Genomic DNA, 21,946 nt, shown 5'->3' with positions numbered 1-21,946 from the left:
GATTTTTCATGGGACACATTTCCGGTGTTGTTGTTTCCGGATGAGGAGATGCTGCTCGGTTATTGATTGAAGTAAAGTCAGAATGTCATTAAAACAGTTAGCTCCATCTTTTGACACTTCTTTTACTCCCATCCTTAAACGCTACACCGCTACAACAAAGATGACGCGGAGAAGACGCTGTCGAAGGTGAGCCACGTAAATAAGACCGCCCACAAAACGGCGTATCCGGAAGCGACTGTCAGAAAGCGGCTTTAAGATAATCTGTAAAACATCATCTATGCAACATTTTGACCAAAGAACCACCATTACATGTTATGTAGACCACAAGGAAGTATTTTACATTTATAAAATAAAATAAAATAAGACTCCTTTAATGTGCCTTATAAACCGGTGCGCCTTATATATGAAAAATATTATTTCGTTGGCAGTGCGCCTTATAATCCGGTGCGCCCTATGGTCCGGAAAATACGGTATGTGCTTTCACTGTGATCGAGTGTCCACTTTTAAGTCTTTGTGGTGTAAAACAAGTAAAACATTAATGCAGTATAAGGTTACAGGCGACACCTAAACATTGATAAGATATTCATAAAACCACAAGTTGATTCAAGGTTATTTAAAAAAAAAAAGGTTTAAAACATCGCAAGTTTTGTCGTAACTTTACAAAAAAGGTGACGTCAATTAAGGCATTTTTGGCCGGATGAAGTCGTAATTACTCTGCATAAACGAAGTGTTGAGGTTTATCAAGTATCGCTATGGAGACAGAGCTCAATGGAGAAGGATGAGTGTTGGTGGCTGTCAGCCGGCTGCCTTCATGTTGGCTCTGCTCCTTGTCCTCATCTTCATCCTCCTCATCCTTATCTTTAGCCTCCTGGGATTCTGCCTTTATTCTGTAGTCAATGTTCTCTCCGCATCTCCTTCCCTGCCTTCCTCACTCCTCCCCCTCCAACACGCTCAATTGTGGCCTTTTCTTACCTTCTGTTCTTGTCCTCTCAGATGGAAGTCTGTATTCCGCCATGTCATCAGTGGGAGGCCACGCTGGTTCTATCCGCCGTACGTTCGGACCCCAGAAACTCCTGAAGACAGAAAACGTTTGGCTGCTGAGTAAGTCACGTAAAAACTTCAAAGGTAGATGATGACTGCAAAGATAGCGTTTACGCTTTGGATTGATCACACATTATTTGGCAAGGTTACGTTAGGTTGGCTTCAAATCAAACATTAATTTTCCTGCTACAACAATCCATTCATCCTTCCCTCTTCTTCCGCTTATCCGAAATCGGGTCAGGGGTGGGGGGCAGCAGCCCAGACTTCCCTCTCCCCAGCCACTTCGTCCAGCTCCTGCCGGTGGATCCCGTGGCGTTCCCAGACCAACCAGGAGACTGAATATTCCTAACGTGTCCTGGGTCTTCTCCGTGCCCTCTTATTCCGGTCGGACGTGCCCTAAACACATCCCTAGGGAGGCGTTTGGGTGACATTTTGACCAGATGCCCGAACCACCTCATCTGGCTCCTCCCGAATGGCAGAGCTTTTCACCCTATCTCTAAGGGAGAGCCTCGTCACCCGGCGGAGGAAACTCATTTCAGCCGCTTGTACCCGTGATCTTGTCTTTTTGGTCGTAACCCAAAGCTCATGACCATAGGTGAGGATGGGAACGTAGATGGACCGGTAAATTGAGAGCTTTGCCTTCCGGCTCAGCTACTTCTTCACCACAACGGATCAATACAGTGTTCGCATTACTGAAGACGCCGCACCGATCCGCCTGTCGATCTCACGATCCACCTGCTACAACAAACCAGAACCAAAACCACCAGCCATGGTTTCAACGGCACCCTAATTTTTACGTTTTGTGACTCAGATCCGCAGTTTGCTGGGGCCGCCATCATCCCTGCCTCCCTAAAATACAAGGAGGAAATCTACTTCTTCTTCAGTGAGTTCAACAAGACAGCCCGAGTGGACGAGGAGCCGTACAGGGCCCGCATCGGCCGGATCTGCATGGTAACAAGACTTACAGATCCCGAAGAGCAATAAGGATTCTGTCACAGGATTCGATTTCGTCACCGGCGTCGACATTGACAAGTCATCTTGATTCGCAGGTGGACGAGGGCGGGATCAAGGCTCTGTTGGCCGACTCGTGGACCACCTTCCTGAAGGCACGGGTCATGTGCGGCGCCGGAAACACTCAGCAGCAGTACAACAACATGAAGCATGCGGTGGTACTGACAGCCAAGGACAAGCGGGCCGGTGTCATGTACGGCCTGTTTTCTAACGCGTGGTAAGCTGGAACATCCAGAAAGCTAACCTCTCACATGTCTTATTATCTGTCTATCAATCCATCTCCTTAATATTCCGGACTTGTTTTTCAGGGGCAGAAGTGTGATTTGTGCCTATTCCATAGAAGACATTGACCAGGCCTTCTCCACATCCAAACTTAAGGGCTACAGCAGCTCCTTCATTGGCAGTCGTCCTGGGATGGTAAGAAGACCAAACCAAGTGGAACTCCCTCTAATTCTGGTCTGTCCTGATCCTACGGCTTTGCTTGCTCTTGTAGTGTGTCCGTAAAAACTCCACGGCGGGCGGTCCCAACGACATAAAAAACCTGGGTGTGATCCGGTACCATCCGGAGATTGAGGACGTGATTCGACCCGTAGGCGTGGCTCCGCTCGACCTCCCGACGGATGACCAAATCACGCACACGGTGGCAGACATTGTCCTCGCCGTCAACGAAGAGCACTACAGCGTCCTTTACCTCGGAACAGGTAACGCCTCACTCGGGTGAACAAACTGTATTGATTCGCAACCTTTACTTTTTCCGTACCGACGAAAAAACACACGAAAATATTCGCGACTGGTTTCATGTTTTGACAACAGCACTCAGACTCGTCGGTAGGAAAAGAGGAATGATTCATCCGTTGTCCGTAATCTTTGAACCGGCGAACGAGTAGAAACATCTATAAAGAAAATGCATGCATCTCTTTTCATGTTTATTTCTGACACAAGCGCTCTCATATTCTGTTTATATGTGATCAAACGTGCACGCTGAGGGGCTGCCATTGCTTCCAGAAGGCCCTCCAAAAATTGCCTTGTGCCTGAGGGAGATTACCATGGCAACCGTCACAAGTCATATGTGTGCACGGCTGTCTCCCTGCTCTCATATTCACAGGAAGACGTCACATTTATCAGCATAGAGTCTTTGCCGGTGGCCCCGTTTAAACTGCACACCTGTTTTATTTGCCCTAAAGAGACCCAGATCCGATTTCTTTTTTCGTCAGTCTAATTGCTCCAAAGTGCTTTAAATATGATCTTTTTGCATCAGATTCAGGCCACATCAGGAAGTAGTTTGAATCCTATTAAAATCTAATATTTGCAAATGTAACTTCAGTCTAAACGCAATGCGACCTGAATGCGACTCGTATATTTTCGTCAGCTTTGGTCGAGCCAGCGGAAGGGGATACGTCATCACCACATCCGGTTTTGGTGAGCAAAGTCTTCTTTCGACGGCTGAATTTTCGGTGCATCACTGGTGGGCAAATAATTGGCAATATGTAATACACGAATATATATTTTCATTCTGAAGAAATAGCGATTGCTGAAGGACCGGAATTGACGCTAAGGCGTATTTGCTCACCGTATTTTCAGGACCATAGGGCCCACCGGATTATTAGGCGCGCTGCTGATAAATGGTGTATTTTTTATCTTTTTTAAAATATATTATAATGGACTCTCACTATTATGTTAGATCCACTATGGACTGGACTCTCACACGATTATGTTAGATCCACTATGGACTGGACTCTCACACTATTATGTTAGATCCACTATGGACTGGACTCTCACACTATTATGTTAGATCTACTATGGACTGGACTCTCACACTAATATGTTAGATCCACTATGGACTGGACTCTCACACTATTATGTTAGATCCACTATGGACTGGACTCTCACACTATTATATTAGATCCACTATGGACTGGACTCTCACTATTATGTTAGTTCCACTATGGACTGGACTCTCACACTATTATGTTAGATCCACTATGGACTGGACTCTCACTATTATGTTAGATCCACTATGGACTGGACTCTCACACTATTATGTTATATCCACTATGGACTGGACTCTCACAATATTATGTTAGATCCACTATGGACCGGACTCTCACACTATTATGTTACATCCACTATGGACTGGACTCTCACAATATTATGCTAGATCCACTCGACGTCCATTGCACCGGTCGCCCAGGGGAGGTGGGCCCCACATCTGCGGTCCCCTCCAAGGTTTCTCATTGTCATCCCATTGGGTTGAGTTTTTTCTTGCCCTGATGTGGAATGTGAGCCGAGCATGTCGTTGTGGCTTGTGCAGCCCTTTGAGACACTCGTGATTTAGGGCTATATAAGTAATCTTTGATTGATTGATTGATTGATTAATATAAGGCACACCGGATTATAGGGCCCATTAAAGGAGTCATATTATTATTATTTTTTCTAAATGTAAAAGACATAACATGTAATGGTGGTTCTTTGGTCAAAATGTTGCATAGATGATGTTTTACACATCATCTTCAAGCCGCTTTCTGACAGTCGCTTCAGGATGCGCCCTTTTGTGGGCGGTTTTATTTACGTGGCTCACCTTCGGCAGCGTCTTCTACTCGTCATCTTTGTTGTAGCGGTGTAGCGTGCAAGGACGGGAGTGGAAGAAGTGTCAAAAGATGGAGCTAACTGTTTTAATGACATTCAGACTTTACTTCAATCAATAACAGAGCAGCATCTCCTCATCCGGAAACAACAACACCCGAAATGTGTCCCGTGAAAAACCGTCCGACCGGAACACTCTAATAACTAAAGTTCCTTGGGTGAATAATGTAAACTCACTACACCGGTATGTTTTAGCGCTTTCATGGTGAGTTTACTGACAGATGTAAGTAAGAACTTTACACTACTTTATATTAGAAATGGCAACAGTGGAGGATGAATGTCCCATAACAAGAAGATAGAGAAAAAGCAGAAGCTTATCGAGTACGGAGTCACCACAGACTAAAAAGGCGGATGTGCGCAATTTTTCAGGATTTATGCAGATCCCAAATACAGATCAGCAGGTACCAGAAGGGAAGAAAAGTTGCTTTTGCATAATATTGCGAAACAAAACGTCAGATAATATGTCTTACCTTATACACACACACCATAATAATACTCCTATGTTTAATGCGCCTACAATCCTTCAAGCGGTGTGGCTTCATAGCTTACCAAAGTCGTACTAAAACATTTTGACAGATTTTTGAGCGCCGTGTGTAATGTTCTATATTTTCAATGGCACATATAAAATTTGGGTTTTGTTTGCTTGAGTCCTATTGCAGTGTACACGTATCTCTTATGTTTGACTGCCACCTACTGTTCGCACTTATCATTACACCATGTACCATATAAAATAGTTTCGAGGTCGGTAAGCACAACCAAAGTTATTCCGTACATTAGGCGCACCGGGCTATAAGGTGCACTGTCGAGTTTTGAGAAAATGAAAGGGTTTTAAGTGCACCTTATAGTCCGAAAAATACAGTAACTCTTATTTTCAAGGTGTGGCGGTAATAAAAATGTTCCATATTTTCAATGGAACATATAAAATGTTGGTGTTGTTTACTTGAGTCATATTGCCATCACAGTGCAGCCTACACTCATCTCTTATGTTTGACTGCCATCTACTGGTCACACTTATCATTACACCATGTACCAAATAAAATAGCTTCGAGGTGGGTAAGCTCCACCAAACCTATTCCGTACATTAGGCGCAACGAGTAATAAGGTGCTGTCATGATCCGTGGTCCGGATCATGTTTTGTTATGTTCTGTTAGTTTTGGACTCCCTTATTTCCTGTTTGTGCACTCCTGGGTTTATTTTGGTCACCATGGGGATGAATTGGGTTTACCTGCCTCTGGTTAGTGGTCCCACGCTCAGCTGCTGTCAACCACTAATCAGAGAGCTATTTAGTCACCTTGCTCGTCACGCTCAGTCTGGTGTCATTGTTTGCTTCATGCGCCTGTTACTTTTCTGTTTGTGGTGCTGTTGTGACTTTTCAAGATTAAATCATGTTCCTACCTGAAAGTCCTGTGCGGAGTCGTCCGTTTGCATCCCGGGAGAACGAACCTCGCATTAAGCTGCAACCCCGCCGTGACAGACGCACTGTCGAGTTTTGAGGGGGAAAAAAAGGATTGCGCCTTATAGTCCGGATAATACAGTACATGTTACGTACACTGCATGCGTTGTAAGTGAGTTGAAAAATAAAGCTAGATCTACAGTGATGTCCGCCACAAAAAGATTAGAACCCTCCCAAATATGTTACACGGTATATATTCATTAATACATTAAAATACTTTCATTTATTTTCGTGTAAAAAAACGTTCCTTTTTAAGGTGGCGATTTTTATTTTATTTTGTAGTAGTAGTGACTAGGGATGTCCCGATCCGATATTTGGATCGGATCGGCCGCCGATATTTGCCAAAAAATGCGTATCTGCAAGGCATGGGAAAATGCCGATCTAGATCCAGTTTTAAAAAAACTCCGGTCCGTGTTTTCCAACGCACAGATTTAAATAATACATTCCACTTTTCTGCTGCTCCCTATTTCCGTTCCGCATTTTCCAGCACACCTTCAACACATCAACAGGTCTATGGATTCTCACGCAGTTGCTTTTAGCTGCTGGCATTGCACTACAGGCTCTTCTCACTCCTTCTTCTGTCTCCTTCTCACAGACAGCAAGCGCACCTTCTTACACACGTCACATACTGTCACGTCATACGTCACATACGTATACGTCCTCTCCCAGCAGAGAGGTAGCAGCATGGCTAACGTTAGCTGTGATGCTAGCGCAGCCGCTAAGGTGCGCGCCTGCTCAAACGTCCTCTGCGCACGGCAAATCTATGCCACGCACAAAATCAAATAAAAAAATAAGCGCATAACAATTTTCGACACACGGACACGACAGAGAAAACAGTTTTCGTCATCATTGTTCAAATATTGCAACGTCTGTCGAGATGCTTATCTCCATTCGGTGCCACACGTCCACACCATCAAAATGTCGAGGCAAAAATTTCCACATCAACACCATATGAAAAAATTAGTGATTTTTTTAGTTGTGATTTCCTTCTCTGCATGAAAGTTTAAAAGTAGCATATATTAATGCAGTATGAAGAAGAATGTTTTAATGTAGGCATGCAAGCCTTGAAAGAACATTTTGAAAATCAAGACTACATTTCCTGCAAATGGGTGCATTTCTACCCTATATTTTAACTTTAGATTTATTCTCATATCAAACTCTTTTGGCTGTCTTTTTGACACTTACATCCGGCGCCCCCCTCCACACCCTGGATTATAAATAATTCAATGTGATTATCTTGTGTGATGACTGTATTATGATGATAGTGTATATCTGATAGTATATATATGTATCATGAATCAATTTAAGTGGACCTCGACTTAAACAAGTTGAAAAACTTATTCGGGTGTTACCATTTAGTGGTCAATTGTACGGAATATGTACTTCACTGTGCAATCTACTAATAAAAGTCTCAATCAGTCAATCAAAACGCATAGAATCATCATACTGCTGTGATTATATGCATCAAGTGTTCATTCAAGGCTAAGGCAAAATATCGAGATATATATCGTGTATCGCAATATGGCCTTAAAATATCGCAATATTAAAAAAAGGCCATATCGCCCAGCCCTAGTTCAATGATGCCATTTGTGTTTGTCATGTATAATTTTGTCTATTTTGTGTTTATCCTTGAATAAACAGGTCAGTTTCTTGTTACCAACCATTGTGTATTATTCAAACTCCCCTAATTCAGCTGGCTAGTTGTTATCAAGAGTACTAAAACCCTTTTCAACATGATTCTGACAACTAAGTAGGCTAAATAACTTTAAACTTTAATACATGCTCGGATAGGCCAGTATCGGTCAGTATCGGTATCGGTCAGTATCGGTATCGGATTGGAAGTGCAAAAACAATATCGGTATCGGATTGGAAGTGCAAAAACCTGGATCGGGACATCCCTAGTAGCGACTTTATTTACGGAGTCCGGTCAACTCCCTTTTGGTTTCACTTTATCGACCTGCGCATGCAAGTGACGTCGAGGCCACATTGGGGCCACATTTGGCATACTTGCCAACCCTCCCGATTTTCCCGAGAGACTCCCGAATTTTAGTGCCCCTCCCGAAAATCTCCCGGGGCAACCATTCTCCCGAATTTCTCCCGATTTCCACCCGGACAACAATATTGGGGGCGTGCCTTTTACTGCCTTTAGCGTCCTCTCTCACCTGAAACCTTCACCCCTTAACAGCCGCATGCTGTCCAGGCATCCACTTTTCCTCCATACAAACAGTGTGCCGGCCCAGTCACATAATAATGTAGAATTGGACGGGTTTAACAATGATCTTTACTCAAAGATGTCAAGAAATGCTGACCCGTTGTATGATCTTTTAACTGGTTTAATGATAACATTAATTTCAAGCACACACACACACAAGTGAATGCCAAGCATACTTGGTCAACAGCCATACAGGTCACACTGAGGGTGGCCGTATAAACAACTTTAACACTGTTACAAATATGCTTCACACTGTGAACCCACACCAAACAAGAATGACACACACATTTCTGGAGAACATCCACATTGTAACACAACATAAACACAACAGAACAAATACCCAGAACCCCCCACCCATCTCCTGAATTTGGAGGTCTCAAGGTTGGCAAGTATGACATTTGGGCTTTACACTGGAGCCAGATAAAGAACACATTGTACTTGCAATGTCAACAGTCGGCTGGAAAAACAACATAATTAGGGACACTTTGGCCTGCAGCGTCAACCTAGTAGTCAGTGTTGTCCGTGTAAGGGTAGGGATTTGGTGGAAGCTAAAAATATCGCAAATAAAACTATTTAGCAAGAACAAATTGATGGCCTCTCGCTGTGGGCGGAACGAAGTGTGGAAGCAACAGGGGGGACGGAACAGAACATGACTGTGATGGCCTGAAAAGAAAGTGGAGCACATTGACGTTTAAAGGAGGACGAGAGCTGTGGTAAAAATGTCCCCTCTCTTTAGGGGGGGCTCAGTGGGTGGTCAGTCCAAACCCACTTGGCCCGCTTGGGGGGGGGGGTATAACTTCACACTCAGTGGGCGGTGCTTAAACCAGAATATGACTTTTATGTTATAAAACCGGCAGTAATTTCATTGTCCAACTGGTAGCCATTTTCTTGTTGTTGTCGTTTTAAGGCACGGGTGTCAAACCCATCCATCCATCCATTTTCTACCGCTTGTCCCATTCGGGGTCGCAGAGGTTTCTGGAGCCTATCTCAAATCACGGCATTAAAAGTAAAAAATAAATAGAACTTCAGATTGTTTTCCTTGTCTTTGTCAAAAATAGAACAAACACGTTACGACAGTCGACTCGGTGGCTTAGTGGTTAGAGTGTCCGCCCTGAGATCGGTAGGTCGTGAGTTCAAACCCCGGCCAAGTCATACCAAAGACTATACCAAAAAAATGGGACCTGTTACCTCCCTGCTTGGCACTCAGCATCAAGGGTTGGAATTAGGGGTTAGATCACCAAAAATTATTCCCGGGCGCAGCCACCGCTGCTGCTCACTGCTCCCCTCACCTCCCAGGAGGTGATCAAGGGTGATGGGTCAAATGCAGAGAATCATTTTCGCCACACCTAGTGCGTGTGTGACAATCATGGGTACTTGGACATGGATAAGGTGCTGGCTGTCTAGAGTCGGGACCCGGGGTGGACCGCTAGCCTGTGCATCAGTTGGGGACATCTCTGCGCTGCTGACCTGTTTTCGCTCGGGATGGTCTCCTGCTGGCCCCACTATGGACTGGACTCTCACTATTATGTTAGATCCACTATGGACTGGACTCTCACTATTATGTTAGCTCCACTATGGACTGGACTCTCACTATTATGTTAGATCCACTATGGACTGGACTCTCACACTATTATGTTAGATCCACTATGGATTGGACTATCACTATTATGTTAGATCCACTATGGACTGGACTCTCACTATTATGTTAGATCCACTATTGACTGGACTCTCACTATTATGTTAGATCCACTATGGACTGGACTCTCACTATTATGTTAGATCCACTATGGACTGGATTCTCACACTATTATGTTAGATCCACTATGGACTGGACTATCACTATTATGTTAGATCCACTATGGACTGGACTCTCACACTATTATTTTAGATCCACTATAGACTGGACTATCACTATTATGTTAGATCCGCTATGGACTGGACTCTCACTATTATGTTAGATCCACTATTGACTGGACTCTCACTATTATGTTAGATCCACTATGGACTGGACTCTCACTATTATGTTAGATCCACTATGGACTGGACTCTCACACTATTATGTTAGATCCACTATGGACTGGACTATCACTATTATGTTAGATCCACTATGGACTGGACTCTCACTATTATGTTAGATCCACTATTGACTGGACTCTCACTATTATGTTAGATCCACTATGGACTGGAATCTCACTATTATGTTAGATCCACTATGGACTGGACTCTCACTATTATGTTAGATCCACTATGGACTGGACTATCACTATTATGTTAGATCCACTATGGACTGGACTCTCACTATTATGTTAGATCCACTATGGACTGGACTCTCACTATTATGTTGGATCCACTACAGACTGGACTCTCACACTATTATGTTAGATCCACTATGGACTGGACTCTCACTGTTATGTTAGGTCTACTATGGACTGGAGTCACACTATTATGTTAGATCCACTATGGACTGGACTCTCACACTATTATGTTAGATCCACTATGGACTGGGCTTTCACAATATTATGCTAGACCCACTCGACATCCATTGCATCCGGTCTCCCACATCTGCGGTCCTCTCCAAGGTTTCTCATAGTCATTCACATCGACGTCCCACTGGGTTGTGAGTTTTTCCTTGCCCTTATGTGGGCTCTGAACCAAGGATGTCGTTGTGGCTTGTGCAGCCCTTTGAGACACTTGTGATTTAGGGCTATGTACTGTAAATAAACATTGATTGACTTTAACTTTTAACTTTAACAATATTACAATAAAAATATAGAAAAAACTACCGACTTCGGTAAAGTTTAGATCCATGAAGGAAAGAAGAAAGTAAATGAATGTTTATTACTGAATACATTTACATTCATCCATTGCTTACCGCTTGTCCCTTCTTTTGGGTCGCGGTGGGGTGCTGGAGCCTATCTCAGCTGCATTCGGGCGGAAGGCGGGGTACGCCCTGGACAAGTCGCCACCTCATCACAGGGCCAACACAGATAGACAGACAACATTCACACACTACATATGCATAAAAATGTGTTTTCTTTTGTATTATATTTTTTAAAGAATTAAGTAACGTTTATGACAACCTTTTTTCCAAAACGCAATATAGTATGTGAGATATAACAGGATAATGCATATATTTATCATTCGTTTTCAAAACGCTTATAAAAAAAGTGGGACCCCAAAAATGTACCGTGGGAGCCCATTTTTATGACTTGATGGGGTCCCAGACCCCATTTTGAAAATTCCTAGCGCCAACACTGATGGAGTATTGGTGCATGCAAAAGAGCAGCATGTGGCTGTGGCCTGCGGGCCGGTTCTAATACTAATCAAATATCATCCCGGGGGCCGTAGATCGTTCATTCGCGGGCCTTGACTTTGAAACCCCTGTTTTAAGGGGTCTGCCGTTGAGTTTTGTAGACCAGTAATTTGCTCAAGTGATTGTCTTTTACAGATTTGGGTCTACACAACACAAATCCCTTAAAAACTTCAAAATGAACGGCTACCGGTGACGTTGGAAGTACCTCCAGTTGTAGGAATCATAAATCATTACAAAGTATTTCCATACTACAAACAATATGGTGCATCCCACAAAACAAAATGGCTACCGGATGTGACATCCATCCATCCATCCATCCGTCCATTTTCTTCCGCTTATCCGAGGTCGGGGGCAGCAGCCTAAGCAGAGAAGCCCAGCGTGACAGTCTCTCACTGTCGGGGTTCCATGGACCACCGAGGACTGACATGACTGGAGCAGTTTTGACTTTGTTTTATTATTTCAATAAAACGTTAGTCGCTTTTCAGCTCCTTCCTCTTCCCACTCTTCCGGTTGCTTTTCAGACGCCCTCGTCGTCTCCGTCTGCCTCTCGCTCTCTTCCGCGCTGCATCCGTTGCTGGCTCTCCAAATCCTTCCCTCCCCTCGTTCTCGGGTGCCGCCCTTTTACACACTGAGGGGGATTACACAATTGTGCCCAGCCGGGCGATCCACGCACCTGAGGCTTATTATGGCGTCGATCCCGGCGCGCCACGCCTCGCCGCCGGCCACGCCTCCTCGCCGCCATCTTGGAGTCGGCCCCGGCGTGCCCTGCCTCGCTGTTGGTCTGCCGGCCATGCCTCCCCACACCCAGACTTCCCTCTCCCCAGCCACTTCGTCCAGCTCCTCCCAGGGTACCCTGAGGCGTTCCCAGGCCAGCCGGGAGACATAGTCTTCCCAAAGTGTCCTGGGTCTTCCCCTTGGCCTCCTGCCAGTCGGATGTGCCCCCTAGGGAGGCGTTCGGGTGGCATCCTGAGCAGATGCCCGAACCACCCAATCTGGCTCCTCTCCATGTGGAGGAGCAGCGGCTTTACTCTGAGCTCCTCCCAGATGGCAGAGCTTTTCACCCTATCTCTAAGGGAGAGCCCCGCCACCCGGCGGAGGAAACTCATTTCGGCCGCTTGTACCCGTGATCTTGTCCTTTCGGTCATAACCCAAAGCTCATGACCATAGGTGAGGATGGGAACGTAGATCGACCGGTAAATTGAGAGCTTTGCCTTCCGGCTCAGCTCCTTCTTCACCACAACGGATCGATACAGCGTCCACATTACTGAAGACGCCGCCCAGATCCGCCTGTCCATCTCACGATCCACTCTTCCCCCACTCGTGACATAGATGTGACATAGAGGTCATAAATCATGATGTGTCAGAACATCCCCCCCAAATAGGTGGGTAGTATTAGCCGCACTCCTTGACCTATGGATGACCCCTCTCAATCCCCTGCAGCCCCACTTAATAGATGGAACGTATTACTACTGAGAGCACTCTGGTCTCCTTCCTAACTCTTAACTCATTCCTGTCAGACGACTAGAGTATTGGTGACATCACCGCTTCTTTCACAGCGGATCTAGAACGTTCCCTTCTCTGAGAACGGTGCAGCAGTGGTGTTGTCTGAGGGCGACTTGGTAGTGTGCATGGACCAATAGGGTCGGTGACGCCGGTGAGGTATTGTTGAACAAAAGCTTTTATTTGATCAAGCACATTACAGATGCTCCAGCAAAACTGGAGGAGATGTTAGCCAGAGGAAAATCTCCCTCCCTCTGTTGGGGGAACTTCTCCTTACAGTCGTGGTCAAAAGTTTACATACACTTGTAAAGAACATAATGTCATGGCTGTCTTTGAGTTTCTAATCATTTCTACAACTCTTATTTTTTTGTGATAGAGTGATTGGAGCACATACTTGTTGGTCACAAAAAACATTCATGAAGTTTGGTTCTTTTATGAATTTATTATGGGTCTACTGAAAATGTGAGCAAATGTGCTGGGTCAAAAGTATACATACAGCAATGTTAATATTTGCTTACATGTCCCTTGGCAAGTTTACCTGCAATAAGGCGCTTTTGGTAGCCATCCACAAGCTTCTGGCTGTCATGATCCTTGGTCCGGATCATGTTTTCGTTATGTTCTGTTAGTTTAACTCCAGAGTTCCTGTTTTTTGTGCACTCTTGTTTGTTTTGGTTGCCATTAGGGCTGTGAATCTTTGGGTGTTCCACGATTCGATTCAATATCGATTCTTGGGGTCACGATTCGATTCAAAATCGATTTTTTTTTTTTCCAATTCAACACGATTCTCGATTCAAAAACAATTTTTTCCCCCGATACATAGGATTTCAGCAGGATCTACCCCAGTCTGCTGACATGCAAGCAGAGTAGTCGATTTTTGTAAAAAGCTTTTATAATTGTAAAGGACAATGTTTTATCAACTGATTGCAATAATGTCAATTTGTTTTAACTATTAAATGAACCAAAAATATGACTTATTTTATCTTTGTGAAAATATTGGACACAGTGTGTTGTCAAGCTTATGAGATGCGATGCAAGTGTAAGCCACTGTGACACTATTGTTAATTTTTTGTTAATGTCTAATGATAATGTCAATGAGGGATTTTTAATCACTGCTATGTCGAAATTGTAACTAATATTGATACTGTTGTTGATAATATTCATTTTTGTTTCACTACTTTTGGTTTGTTCTGTGTCGTGTTTGTGTCTCCTCTCAATTGCTCTGTTTATTGCAGTTCTGAGTGTTGCTGGGTCGGGTTTGGTTTTGGAATTGGATTGCATTGTTATGGATTTGTTTTTTTGATTTTTATTAAGGATCCCCATTAGCTGGTTGCCTCAACAACCCACTAGTCTTCCTGGGGTCCACAATTCAATACAATTACAAATAAAAGCATATAATTATAACTACACAATACAGGAAAAAAAAATAAAAATGAAATAAAAGCATCAATAAGGTATTGGTATTGCTGTGTATTGTTTTGTTGGATTGATTAATTAAAAAAAAAAATTTTTTTTAATTAAAAAAATAAAAAATCGATTTTTTAAAAATGAGAATCGATTCTGAATCGCACAACGTGAGAATCGCGATTCGAATTCGAATCGATTTTTTCCCACACCCCTAGTTGCCATGGTGGCATATGATTTTGACCTGCCGCTGGTGTTTGGACGCTCACCTGGCTCTAATCAAGAGACTATTTAAACCGCCTTTGCCTGGCGTCATTGCTCGTTTCAGGTCTGATTCTATAGTTATGCTAGTTATTGGTTTCATGCCACAGTTTCATGTTGTTCTATGCCATAGTTCATGTTAGTTGTTTCATGCCACAGTTTCATAGTTACTCCATGCCATAGTTATGTTAGTTTGTTTCTTGCTATGCTATAGTTTATGCTAGTTGTTTGCTTCACGCTATTGCCACGCAACCCTCTACGTAAGTCTTGTTTATTTCATGCCACCGTTAGAGAGTTTTTGCCTGTTATTTTGTAGTTAGATTAATAAATATGTTCCTACCTGCAAGCCTTGTCCGGAATAGTCCGTTTGCATCCCGGGAGAACAAACTGCGCAGCAAGCTGTGACCCCCCCTGTTATGACACTGGCAAGCTTCTGGTTGAATTTTTGACCACTCTTCTTGACAAAATTGGTGCAGTTCAGCTAAATTTGTTGGTTGTCTGACATGGACTTGTTTCTTCAGTATTGTTCACACGTTTAAGTCAGGACTTTGGGAAGGCCGTTCTAAAACCTTCATTCTAGCCTGATTTAGCCATTGCTTTACCACTTTTGACATGTGTTTGGGGCTCATTGTCCTGTTGGAACACCCAACTGCGCCCAAGACCCAACCTCCGGGCTGATGATTTTAGGTTGTCCTGAAGAATTTGGAGGTAATCCTCCTTTTTCATCGTCCCTTTTAAAGCACCAGTTCCATTGGCAGCAAAACAGGCCCAGAGCATAATACTACCACCACCATGCTTGACGGTAGGAATGGTGTTCCTGGGATTAAAGGCCTCACATTTTCTCCTCCAAACATACTGCTGGGTATTTTGGCCAAACAGCTCAATTTTTGTTTCATCTGACCACAGAACTTTCCTCCAGAAGGTCTTATCTTTGTCCATGTGATTACTTTACAAGTGTAGGTAAACTTTTGACCACGACTGTATATACACCGTACAGGCTGTCTCATTCGCTTTGTTGTTCTAGTCTTGGGGCCAGCCAGTCCGGACAACGCGCCGTTTGTTTGTTGTCAATTTGCTGAATTGAGTCAGGTGACCTCCGACCCGTGATCTCTACTCCTACCGGTGGGGGATGCTGCCAGTCGTTAATGCCTTTACACTTCCTCCTAAAATCCAACCACTGCTATCCTTTAAGTCCTACAATGCCCGGGGGGCAAGAGCAGCCATCCCTGGATGATCTTTGTTTGACATCTGGATCTGAAGCTATCTAAGGGCGTATTTTCTTCGTGGAATAACCCCCTAAGAGATTCTGTGACCAAGCACAAATGCATGCTAGTTTACAATCGTATAAGAAAAATGTACAAGTTACAATTTACAGATACTTCACAGCAACCACAGTCAGACTGCTAGCCTAACCATAGGGGTCTATTTGCAACCCTCAATGTCCAATCCTTTTCCAGGTGAAAAAGGTACAGCTATGTTAACAAGCTACAGAAGTGAAGTGTTGTACAAAAACCAAAAGCAGTGAAGTTGTCACGTTGTGTAAATGGTAAATAAAAAGAGAATACAATGATTTGCAAATCCTTTTCAACTTATATTCAACTGAATAGACTGCAAAGACAAGATATTTAACATTCAAACTGGGAAAATTTTATTTTTTGCAAATATTAGCTCATTTGGAATTTGGTGCTTGCAACGTGTTTCAAAAAAGCTGGCACAAGTGGCAAAAAAGACTGAGAAAGTTGAGGAATGCTCATCAAAACACTTATTTGGAACATCCCACAGGTGAACAGGCAAATTGGGAACAGGTGAGTGCCATGATTGGGTATAAAAGTAGATTCTATGAAATGCTCAGTCATAAACAAGGATGGAGCGAGGGTCACCACTTTGTCAACAAATGCGTGCGCAAATTGTCCAACCGTTTAAGAACAACATTTATTGCAAGGAATTTAGGGATTTCACCATTTACGGTCTGTAATATCATCAAAATGTTCAGAGAATCTGGAGAAATCACTGCATGTAAGCGGCGATATTACAGACCTCTGATCCCTCAGGCGGTACTGTATCAAAAAGCGACATCAACGTGTAAAGGATATCACCACATGGGCTCAGGAACACTTCGGAAAACCACTGTCAGTAACTACAGTTGGTCACTACATCCGTAAGTGCAAGTTAAAGGCCCATTGAAACTCACTACTACCGACCACGCAGTCTGATAGTTTATGAATCAATGATGAAATCTTAACATTGCAACACATGCCAATACGGCCGGGTTAGTTTACTAAAGTGCAATTTTAAATTTTGCGCGAAATATCCTGCTGAAAACGTCTCGGTATGATGACGCCTGAGCGTGACGTCACGCATTGAAGAGGACATTTTGGGACAGCATGGTCGCCAGCTATTAAGTCGTCTGTTTTCATCGCAAAAATTCCACAGTATTCTGGACATCTGTGTTGGTGAATCTTTTGCAATTTGTTCAATGAACAATGTAGACAGCAAAGAAGAAAGCTGTAGGTGGGAAGCGGTGTATTGCGGCAGGTGTTGTACCGGATAACGCACCCCCGCCGTAGAATGCACCCCCTGACTGTTGTGCCGGATAACACAGCCAGTGTTTCATTGTTTACATTCCCGAAAGATGACAGTCAAGCTTTACCATTGGCCTGTGGAGAACTGGGACAACAGAGACTCTTACCAGGAGGACTTTGAGTTGGATACGCAGACGCGGTACCGTGAGTAAGCATGCAGCTGCGGCTTCCAAACATTTGATCGCTTGCCCGTACGTGCGTGCCACTATGTGCATGTCACATACGTAACTTTGGGGACTTTGGGGAAATATATGTGCTGTATGAACTTTGGGAAGGTGAACGGTACTTTGGGCTGTGGGATTGAGTGTGTTGTGCAGGTGTTTGAGTTGTATTGGCGGGTTATATGGACGGGAGGGGGGAGGTGTTTGTTATGCGGGATTAATTTGTGGCATATTAAGTATAAGCCTGGTTGTGTTGTGGCTAATAAAGTATATATATGTCTTGTGTTTATTTACTGTTTTAGTCATTCCCAGCCGAGTCATACCAAAGACTATAAAAATGGGACCCATTACCTCCCTGCTTGGCACTCAGTATCAAGGGTTGGAATTGGGGGTTAAATCACCAAAAATGATTCCCGGGCGCGGCCACCGCTGCTGCCCACTGCTCCCCTCACCTCCCAGGGGGTGATCAAGGGTGATGGGTTAAATGCAGAGAATAATTTCGCCACACCTAGTGTGTGTGTGACAATCATTGGTACTTTAACTTTTTAACTTTAATATCAGGTCCCACCCGCCTCTCACAGCATCTTCCCTATCTGAATCGCTCCCACTGCCCTCTAGTCCTTCACTCTCACTTTCCTCATCCACAAATCTTTCATCCTCGCTCAAATTAATGGGGAAATCGTCGTTTTCTTTCTCCGAATCGAAAAAAACAATCTGCGGATGTGAGGAGCTCCACAACCTGTGACGTCACGCGCATATCGTCTGCTACTTCTGGTACAGGCAAGGCTTTTTTATCAGCGACCAAAAGTTGCGAACTTTATCGTCGATGTTCTCTACTAAATCCTTTCAGCAGAAATATGGCAATATCGCGAAATGATCAAGTATGACACATAGAATGGACCTGCTATCCCTGTTTAAATAAGAAAATCGCATTTCAGTAGGCCTTTAAGACTGTATTGTGCAAAGCAAAAGCCATTTATGAACAACACCCAGAAACGCCGCCGGCTTCGCCGGGCCCGAGCTCATCTAAGATGGACTGATGCAAAGTGGAAAAGTGTTCTGTGGTCTGGTCCGTTGTGTCCTCCGGAACAAAGAGAAAAAGAACCATAGGCGCAAAGTGTAAAAGCCAGCATGTGTGATGGTATGGGGGTGTATTAGTGCCCAAGACATGGGTAACTTACACACCTGTGAAGGCACCATTAATGCTGAAAAGTACATACAGGTTTCGGAGCATCATATGTTATCATGGACGCCCCTGCTTATTTCAGCAATATAATGCCATCAACAAAGGCCACCTTTTCCGAGCAGAATCAGCAGCAAGTTTCAGTTTGTGTCATTGAAGTGACATGCCAGGACCTCGCTGCTGGGAGGAGGCAGGACCGGCGCTAAATCCAATCGATATTTTGGGCGTACAAAGCAGAAGCGTTTATATAAAGACGCCGTCACAGTCAGAGAATGTGCACGCTCAGCACCTGAAGTTCTGCATTGTCACCCGTTCTCACCTCAGTGTCACTCTGCTATCATCCGCTGTCTTGATAGAGCTGGAAATAGAATACACTCGTAAAATAAACTGTGACATTTTATCTCTGACTGAAGGAAGAAAAGGAGGCTTGAAGCTCGACGGGAAGAAAGGAGGCCAACTAAAGTAAGAACAGTGCCGCGTCAGGGAGTGATTAAAGCCGTTGTTGCCACAAAGTACAGTACATGATGGACTACGGCAATATTCCCTCCCTGCAAAGGAACATGATCTCCGTTGAGAAACACATGTTCACCATCATCTCTCTTTAATTACAAAACATTATAAAAAGGGTGTATGATTTGTAAAAGAGCAAACCGCATCCTCAGGGACTCATCCCACCCAGGTCACTACTGGCTTGATTTAACTCTTGCCCTCAGGGAGGCGCTATAAGACCATCAAAGCAAGGACAAATAAGACTGAAAAACAGTTTCTATCCTAGAGCTGCTATTGCCCTACACTCTGCACTTACCTGAACACTCACCACTTTATTAACCTGCTTAACTCTGATGGAGATCTGCTGTGCAAAATGTTTTTAAAATTGTTATGTTTTTAAATGTTTTATTATTGTTTGTTGTCTTAAGAGTATTTTATGTAGGTTGTTTTAAACGCACTGAGCTGGATTGCTGTTCAAATTTCGATGTTTCCATGCAATGACAATAAAGGTGTTCTGATTCTGAAAAGTGAAACTCCCAGGAAGCTGTAATAGCTCATAAACTCGGGCCCCAATTGTCATAACTTACTGCGAGGTTTGTTCTCCCGGGAAGCAATCGGACTATAGGAACATATTTAATTATCTTCTCTCAAAAAGGTAGAAAAAAACGAAAAACAAGGCTGATCGCACTTGGAGTTAAAGTAAACAACTGGCATAAGCTATGGCATAGCAAGAAACAAACATGAAACTGTGGCATGAAAAGAGCAATGACGCCAGGACGACTAACTGGCAAATAATAGTCTCTTGATTAGAGCAGGTGCGTGTCCTGAACACATGAAGCAGGTGAAACTAATACGTCGCCATGGAAACTAAAACAAACAAGGGTGTACAAAAACAGGAACTACTGGAGTCCTAAAAATAACAAAAACATGATTTAGACCACAGATCATGACACCAATACAGTACATGTAAGATGATAAGTAGAGATGTCCGATAATGGCTTTTTTGCTGATATCCGATATTCCGATATTGTCCGACTCTTAATTACCGATTCCGATATCAACCGATACCGATATATATAGTACAGAATTAACACATTATTATGCCTAATTTTGTTGTGGTGCCACGCTTGATGCATTAAACAATGTAACAAGGTTTTCCAAAATAAATCAACTCAAGTTAAGGAAAAAAAAAATGCCAACATGGCACTGCCATATTTATTATTGAAGTCACAAAGTGCATTATTTTTTTAAACATGCCTCAAAACAGCAGCTTGGAATTTGGGACATGCTCTCCCTGAGAGAGCATGAGGAGGTTGAGGTGGGCGGGGTTGGGGGGGGGGGGGTTTAGAGTAGGGGGTAGCGGGGTGTGTGTATTGTAGAGTCCCGGAAGAGTTAGTGCTGCAAGGGGTTCTGGATATTTGTTTTGTTGTGTTTATGTTGTTACGGTGCGGATGTTCTCCCGAAATGTGTTTTGTCATTCTTGTTTGGTGTGGGTTCACAGTGTGGCGCATATTTGTAACAGTGTTAAAGTTGTTTATACGGCCACCCTCAGTGTGACCTGTATGGCTGTTGACCAAGTATGCATGGCATTCACTTATGTGTGTGAAAAGCCATAGATATTATGTGACTGGGCCGGCACGCAAAGGCAGTGCCTTTAAGGTTTATTGGCGCTCTGTACTTCTCCCTACATCCGTGTACCACTCCGTACAGCGGCGTTTTAAAAAGTCATACATTTCACTTATTGAAACCGATACCGATAATTTCCGATATTACATTTTAAAGCTTTTATCGGCCGATAATATCGGCAGTCCGATATTATCGGACATCTCTAATAATAAGGTACAACTAGGGATGTAACGATAAATGGTATCATGATACACCGCTGTAAAATTCCAGACGGTTAGTAATACCGTTTAAATTTTTAATTACCGAAAAAAACGTCATTTATTATTGCAGTTTAAGCAACACTGCTTACTTCCTGGAAACTGGAGCGCCGCAGTGCCTCGAGAAAACATGACTGCGACTACACGGACTTTGCTTTGAAAATGTTCCCTCCGAGTAAACGGAGCCGATCGCTTGGTTTCGCCGCGTTTCCAATCGTTTCTACTCCCGTGGGGTCTCGGTGTGCGTTTAAGAGCGCAATGCTATTGGAGGAGAAAAAGATTTTGGTGTTGCGGATTCATTTTGAACATGAAGTTTGGAACGTAGTCACAACTTGTTTATAAAGTTTGTAGTTTGTTTACTGGGATGTTCACTGGTCCTTTTAATTTAATTCAACTGCTAACTTGGTCATTGTACATATAACATGAATACTAGCTCAAATGTTTTGTCATCTCGTCGAATTGAATGCAGGCTGAGTTGTCAGTGAGGCACGAATATTGTGTATTCGATGTGAGAGGTGTCACTCCTGTTCATTTTTGTTGGCCAAACTGTTGCACCGAATTACATGGTTGTTGGAGAAGAACAAAGCTTGTTTATTTGACTTTAGATTCATTTAGCCAAACTGCTTTGTGTTTTATATTGATATCAAAAAGTATACACCAGGTTTTTTTTTTACATTACTTGTTTTTTTTCATTCCACAAAGTAATTACTTTCATAACCATTCAGGTGACATAGCATTTTGTTCATGTTTTATGGTGTATAATTAATACTGTGGAGGGGGGCGTGGCCTGCGGGCCTGCCGCGGAACGGGGTG

General features: G+C 43.5%; 1 protein-coding gene across 3 annotated transcripts in view; it reads left to right on the top strand.

Annotated features, from left to right (window-relative positions):
• The window catches only part of LOC133603971 (semaphorin-7A), a 58,524-nt gene that overhangs the window by 14,153 nt on the left and 22,425 nt on the right, over nt 1-21,946 (top strand). For all 3 annotated transcript variants that reach the window (XR_012050390.1, XM_061957262.2, XM_061957270.2), the window contains 5 exons: nt 994-1,101; nt 1,853-1,992; nt 2,091-2,269; nt 2,361-2,469; nt 2,546-2,753. Coding sequence is in view for 2 of the 3 variants with exons in the window: in XM_061957262.2 (XP_061813246.1) it covers nt 994-1,101; nt 1,853-1,992; nt 2,091-2,269; nt 2,361-2,469; nt 2,546-2,753 (744 nt within the window). In the remaining variant the exon portion in view is untranslated. The remainder of the gene's footprint in view (nt 1-993; nt 1,102-1,852; nt 1,993-2,090; nt 2,270-2,360; nt 2,470-2,545; nt 2,754-21,946) is intronic.

Source organism: Nerophis lumbriciformis, linkage group LG04 (assembly GCF_033978685.3).
Source record: "Nerophis lumbriciformis linkage group LG04, RoL_Nlum_v2.1, whole genome shotgun sequence".
Classification (NCBI taxonomy): Eukaryota; Metazoa; Chordata; class Actinopteri; order Syngnathiformes; family Syngnathidae; genus Nerophis; species Nerophis lumbriciformis.
This window is presented reverse-complemented; position numbering and strand designations above follow the sequence as displayed.